The following is a 6,109-nucleotide window of genomic DNA, read 5'->3' as shown; positions in this document are numbered from 1 at the left end:
GCGATAGTATAGCGGGGAGGGCGTTTGCCTGGCACGCAACTAAACCCGGGTTTGATCTCTAGCATCCCATACGGTCCTCCAATACCCCCAGGAGTGATTCCTGAGTGCAGAACCAGGAGTAACCCCTGAGCATCATCAGGTGTGACCCCGCCTCTCCACCTCCCTAAAAAAAAAAAGAAAAAAAGCCAACCATTTCTGGGTCGAGCTAGAGGTCCCTGGAGGGCTCAGTCTCCGTATCTGATGAAGCTGGGGAGGACTCGGGGTAGCATCCTGGCTGGCGGCTGGAAAGCCTCATTCAGGACCGTATAAGCCCAGGTTCCGCGCTGCCTGGGAGATCCGGGGCGCTTTCCGCTGGGGGAAGGGGTAGTGAGCAGGTTTTCCAGACCTGGGTGCGCTCCTGAGGGAAGGCAGACACTGGAGGCCCACGTGGAGGCTGTTTCCCTCAGCGGCGGCGGCTGGGGGTCCGTCCACCTGGCAGGTGCTCTGGGCCGCCTCTTGGGTCTTTGTCCCCCACTGTGTCCCCCGAGGGTGTTCGTGCAAACCGGGGGCTCCGTGCTGAGGCGGCCGGGGCTCAGACCCCGTGAGCGGGTCCTGGGGTCTTGCCTCTCGGTTGGCTTCCTGGAGGAAGGCTTGAGCGAAGCGGTGCATCTGGAGGTGTGTGTGCCAGGGGGAGCCGGGCGTGTGGGGGCAGGCTCTGTCGGCCGTGGGGCGCCCCTCCTCGGGGGGCAGAGAGAGCCTTCTCTCCTGGTTGATCCAGACGGCGCTGACCATGGGCTCGCCCGGAGCAGGCGCATGCCCCCCTGCAAACACAAGGCACAGCTGGGTCACCACGGGAAGGGGGGTGTGAACTGCCCTTATTAGGAGGGTCCCACAGTTTTCATGTGGCAGGGGAGCTGTGCCTCCACACGTTGAGGAGGCTGGGTCCCCAGGACACTGCACGGGTGTATATGTGGACACACACCGTCCCAGCTACAGAAGCATGGGCACACACCCACATCTGCACAGCTGTCCCTCTCCCTCTCCCTCTCCCTCTCTCCCTCTCCCTCTCCCTCTCCCTCTCCCTCTCTCCTTTTCCCTCTCCCTCTCCCTCTCTCCCTTTCCCTCTCCCTCTCCCTCTCTCTCTCCCTCTCTGTCACTGTCCCTCTCCATCTCCCTCTCTCTCTTTTTCTCCCTCTCCCTCTCCCTCTCCCTCTTCCTCTCCCTCTCCCTTCCTCTCTCTCTCTCTCTCTCTCTCTCTCTCTCTCTCTCTCTCCCTCTCCCTCTCCTTCCTCTCCCCTCAATCACACACACAGGTATTCATGCAACAAATACTTAAAAATTGAGCACTTATTGCATGCTAGGCTGGAATGATGGTCACTAGTAACAGCAGCCCGAGTCCTAGGAGATGGGCATCTCCCTCCCAGAGGGGTTACTTTTGTCACCAAGAGGCTGCACATTCGCTGTTCCAGCCACTGTGTATTCTATAAGTCCTGGGAAGGAGTGAATGTGAAAGCCACATCTTCAAGGAAGTACCGAGGTGGGGTCGAGAAACACCCCACAGATGGATCTACTTTCGAACCTCTGCAGGGAACCAATGCCATGGGTGAGAGTTGAGTCACAAGCCCAAGGAGGATGCAGGGAAGCAGCGTTTCAGCTGAGAGTGGTGGGGCCCAAGGGGGCACACTGCCCGCACAGGCTGTGCCTGGGGAAGGAGATGGGGGAGGTGTCTGGGTTCCTAGATTACATCAAGGGTGTCCCCTAGGTGGAAGCAGGATTTTTCTGGAGAACCCACTCAGCCTGTCTGGGTCTTGCAGACATGGCTTGGGGGGCCCATTGGCAGCAACTGCTCTTCTCTGAGCTCACTTCAGACTCCAGACATGTGAGCCGGCATCTCTCCTCTTCCTCACAGACATCATTTTTTTCTTGGTTTTTGTTTGGTTGGTTTTTGTTCTGTTTCAGGTTTTTTGTTTGTTTGTTTTGGGTGATGCTCAGGACTTGCTCTGGGCCCTGCATTCAGGGGTCACTCCTGGCAGGCTCAGGGGATCATATGGGGTGCCAAGGATTGAACCTGCATTGGTTTTGTGCAAGACAAAAGCCTCCAGCCCCTCTGTTGTTTGCTTTGCATTGGAGCTACACCCCACAGTGCTCAGGGTTGACTCCTGGCTCTGTACTTAAGGATCATATGGGAACCATATGGGGTGATGGGGGATCAACCCCAGGTCATCCACATACCAGGCAAGCACCTTTCCTGATGTACTATCTCTCGGGTCCCTCAGGGACATAATTTTACCACTGTGTGGGCCATAACAGTCCCCAGCACTGAACTGCGTGCTTCAGAAGATGGTAATGTCTATGTCACATGTGTCTGACTACAACTGTTTCTTTTTACACACGGTAAGAGAAAGCAATAGATATTCATGCCATGAAGCCAAGGGACATTAGAACATCCTGATCTTCTGTACCCAGCAGAACAGAGACCCCAGGAGATGCAGCCCATTGGGATTGGCTCCTAGGTCAATGTATGCATCTCAAAACACTGGGTTGAGGTTGGGACACATACTTTGTGTGTAGGAGGGGAAGAAATCCCAGTGCACAGAGCCAGGAGTCACTAAAAGATGCTGGGTTACATTTGGAAGGGTAGGATTTTTTTCCCCAAGGACTCATAAAAGAGACTCTGTGGGATCCCTCAGAGGGGATGAGCTCCAGCTTCCCTCCCCGCCCCGAGCAGAGCTCCTGGCAGCCGAAGACCTCCGGAACCTAGCCACAGCCATGCTCAAGGCCCCTCTCCACATGTTCGGATGAGCCTCATGCATGAAGGTACCGCCAGAGGAACCCAGGTGTGTGGGACCCAGAGCTGAGATCTCTAAGCCTGCTCGGATCAGGACTGGGCCTCCACCACCAAGATTTCCAATCTCCCAGTAGCTAGGCGGTCACACCCAGGGACTGCCCCCGGCGCCGTGGAATCCCATCATCGGCCAGCATCCAGAGACTTAAAAGCAAGTTCCCAAAAGCATCTTATAGCCTACTTCTCCCTCTCAGAGATCCTGGCAAACTACCGGGAGTTTCCTGCCCACATGGGAGAGCTTCGCAAGGCCCCCATGGTGTATTCATATGCCAAAACCAGTAACAAGCTGGGTCTCATTCCCCTGACCCTGAAAGAGCCTTCAAGGCGGCACTGTTGGGAAGGATGAGTAGAGAGAGGCTTCTAAAATCTCAGGTCCAGGACGAATGGAGACGTTTCTGAGACCGCTCGAGAAATTCGACAATCAATGGGATGATGATGATGATGATGATGATGATGATGATGATGATGATGATGATGATGATGATGATGACTCATAAAAGAATGGGCCTGGAGGTAGCTTACTCCATGTCGGCAAAATGAGGTCTAAGTTCTAGAAATTTCCAAATAGTATCCTTCCTGCTCTAATGCAACAAGAGCCCTCAGCTGTTCCTGATCTAGGACATCCTAGTGTCCCAGCAGCTGCAGCTACTACCAGCTGTCTCGTAGTCCTGTTCAGGGTGACCGACGGCCCTTTCCTCTTAGAGGATGCTGGGAACGCGAGCTCCAGGATCTCCCTTCCGTCCTGTCATTCCCCTGGTCTCTGAGAAGGACAGAGCTAAGAGAGAAAAGTGCTTGCATGGGGATTGGGGGGGTATGCTGAGTTTGGGGTATCTTTGGACAAGCTCCCCACATGGATTGGAGGTGCAGGGTTTCTGGATTTAGTGTTTAGCATGGGGCTCCCCTTGGTTAGGGGGTTAAGCGAGGAACTGCAAGTGACTGGCTGGATGAACACTGGGGAGGAGATGGATGCGGTGGCAGTGGGAGGGGGACTGGAACTATGGTCACTGGTGACAGAGGCCCAAGTTCTAGGAGATGGGCATCTCCCACCCAGAGGGGTCACTTTTGTCAGCAAAAGGCCGCATGCGTGCTGTTCCAGATGAGGCTGTCCCTGTAAGCCCTGAGCCCAGCTGGGGTAAGACTGCTGGACTGTGCAGGAACCAGCAAAGTCCCAGCGCCCAGAGGTCCCTGGATCTCTCGGGCGACCCCCTTCCTCCCTCTCTCAGAGCAGGGAGTCTCAAACATTTCCCACTGAAAACCTCTTTTCTTTTCTTTCTTTTTTTTTCTTTTTGGGTAACACCCAGAGATGTTCAGGGGTTACTCCTGACTCTGCACTCAGTAATTACTCCTGGCAGTGCTCGGGGGACCATATGGGATGCTGGGAATCGAACCCAGGTTGGCCGTGTGCAAGGCAAACGCCCTACCTTCTGTGCTATCGCTCCAGCCCCAAAACCTCTTTTCTTGGGACCATATGGGATGCCGGGGATTGAACTGGGTCGCTGCATGTAGGGCAAGTGCCCTACCCCCTGTACTATCTCTGCAGCCCTTCCATGCATTTCTTCTAAATTAACTTTGTAAAAAGTTACCCGATCCCAGGGGGCTGGAGCAATAGTACACCGGATGAGACGTTTGCCTTGCACACGGCCAATCTGGGTTGAATCCCCAGCATCCCATATAGTCCCCCAAGCACCACCAGGAGTAATTTCCGAGTGCAGAGCCAGGAGTAACCCCTGAGCATCGTTGGGTGTGACCCAAAAAGCCAAAAAAAAAAAAAGGAAAGGAAAAGTTACCCGACCCATACAGAGTAACACATTTAGGAGTGGGCCGGTAGAGAGTAGGGCTGGAAGGTATTTGCCTTGCAAGCGCCTGACCTGGGGTTGGCTTCTGGCCCTGCATGCAGTCCCCCAAGGACCTGCCAGGAGTGAACCCTGGCCACTGTCAGGTGCAAAACCCAAAACAACAAAAGAGAAGTAGGGAGGAGGAGGAGACAGCAAGAGGAGGCAGCAGCGCGCAGGAGCAGGGTGGCTTCCGCCACCAGTTTCCTTTGGGGGCTGTGGGGCCCCGAGGGGAGAGCACTGTGCTCCCGGGGACTGTGACGCAGGGCCTTGGCCCATCTGGCCAGTGGCACGGGCGGTGGGGAACACCACATCTCCCCACTGCGGAGTGGAGCGAGTTCCTCTGGTTTGCCGGTGAGACGCAGCCAGGACAGGGAGCAGGCCATGGCCCCCCTCCAATGCCCGGCGGGGGGAGGGTTGCACTCACCAGGCTGACCAGTCCAGCAAGATCTGAACCCGTCAGCCAACAGCTGAACTCTGGTTCCGGGCTCTGCTGGCGAGGCGACCCCCTCCCACCCCCAGCCCCCGCAACAGCTGCAGAACCCCCAGCCCTTCCCACCCAAGACCCGGTGCGCCCGCCGCCCCACCCCCACCCCGCCCCCTCAGCCCCGCCCTACCTGTCGGGAGCACCACCACGTGCGCCTGTGCCCGCTGCTGGCGCCTCTGCCCTTCGTACTGGGCTCGCAGGAGGGGGATGCTGAGCCGGGGGCCGTTCCCCAGGGCTGGGGTCCCGGGGCCTTCCGCCATGAAGCGGGACCCCAGCAGCCAGAAGTTGGGCAGGGCAGGACAAGGGCAGGGCGAGCCCTTCATCTGCTCGGGATCCGGGAGCAAAGCAAACACGGAGGGGTGGGGCGGGAGGGGCGGTCAGAAAGGAACCAAGAAAGGCCAGGCTGCCTGCTTGCGGCGAAGGTGGGGGACAGGCAGGTAAGGGGACGAAAGAAAATGGGGTTCCAGCAGAGAGATGGGGAAGAGCGGTGCTAGGGGGAGGGGTGTATAGGGGAAAGAGAAAAGAGTGGGGTGAGAGGAGAAGGGGAAGGGGAGGGCTGAGATAGGAGGTTGGGGGAGCACGAAAGGGGCAGCAGTGGGGAGTGGTAGCAAAGGAGATGAATGGGGTGGAAGGGGTGGAGGAGCCGTGATGGGGGACAGCCAGGAGGAGTGGGGGAGGCGTGGCGGGGTGGGGGGAAGAGCTGCTGAGCGCTGCTGGTCCGTCCCCCTGGCAGCCAGGACGGGTCTGCGGGGTCCCGCTGGGCTTTTGAATCCAGTTCCCAGAGCGGCAGCAGCAGAATGAGCAACTTTCTGCCACCTGCCCAGCCTGCCTGGAACGCCAAGTGCGTGTCCAGCACACACCTCTGGGACTGGAACCAGGACGCTGGCCGCAAACCTGCCTGGTTGGTTTGATTGGCGGCTGCAGGTAGGCACACAGTGTTCAGCCTCATGTCAGGTGGGGGAGGAA

At 57.4% G+C, this 6,109-nt stretch overlaps 1 protein-coding gene across 1 annotated transcript; it reads right to left on the bottom strand.

Moving 5' to 3' along the window:
* Positions 1-291: 291 nt before the first annotated feature.
* C1H9orf152 (chromosome 1 C9orf152 homolog) lies at positions 292-5,466 on the bottom strand. Its single transcript, XM_004600453.2, has 2 exons — positions 5,274-5,466; positions 292-800 (listed from the first exon to the last, which is right to left on the bottom strand). The coding sequence occupies exons 1-2, from the start codon at positions 5,464-5,466 to the stop codon at positions 292-294; spliced, it is 702 nt and encodes a 233-aa protein (XP_004600510.2).
* Between the last annotated feature and the right edge of the window lie 643 nt (positions 5,467-6,109).

The sequence above is a fragment of the Sorex araneus genome, chromosome 1, assembly GCF_027595985.1.
Source record: "Sorex araneus isolate mSorAra2 chromosome 1, mSorAra2.pri, whole genome shotgun sequence".
Taxonomy (NCBI): domain Eukaryota; kingdom Metazoa; phylum Chordata; class Mammalia; order Eulipotyphla; family Soricidae; genus Sorex; species Sorex araneus.
Note: the sequence above shows the minus strand (reverse complement) of the source record. Positions and strands in the feature narration are given on the sequence as shown.

Excerpts from the sequence above, each read along its gene's own strand:
- C1H9orf152 (XM_004600453.2), bottom strand. The coding sequence starts at position 5,466 with ATGAAGGGCTCGCCCTGCCCTTGTCCTGCCCTGCCCAACTTCTGGCTG. Across the intron at positions 801-5,273 it reads CGTGGTGGTGCTCCCGACAG|GGGGGCATGCGCCTGCTCCG; the intron begins GTAGGGCGGGGC and ends TTGTGTTTGCAG.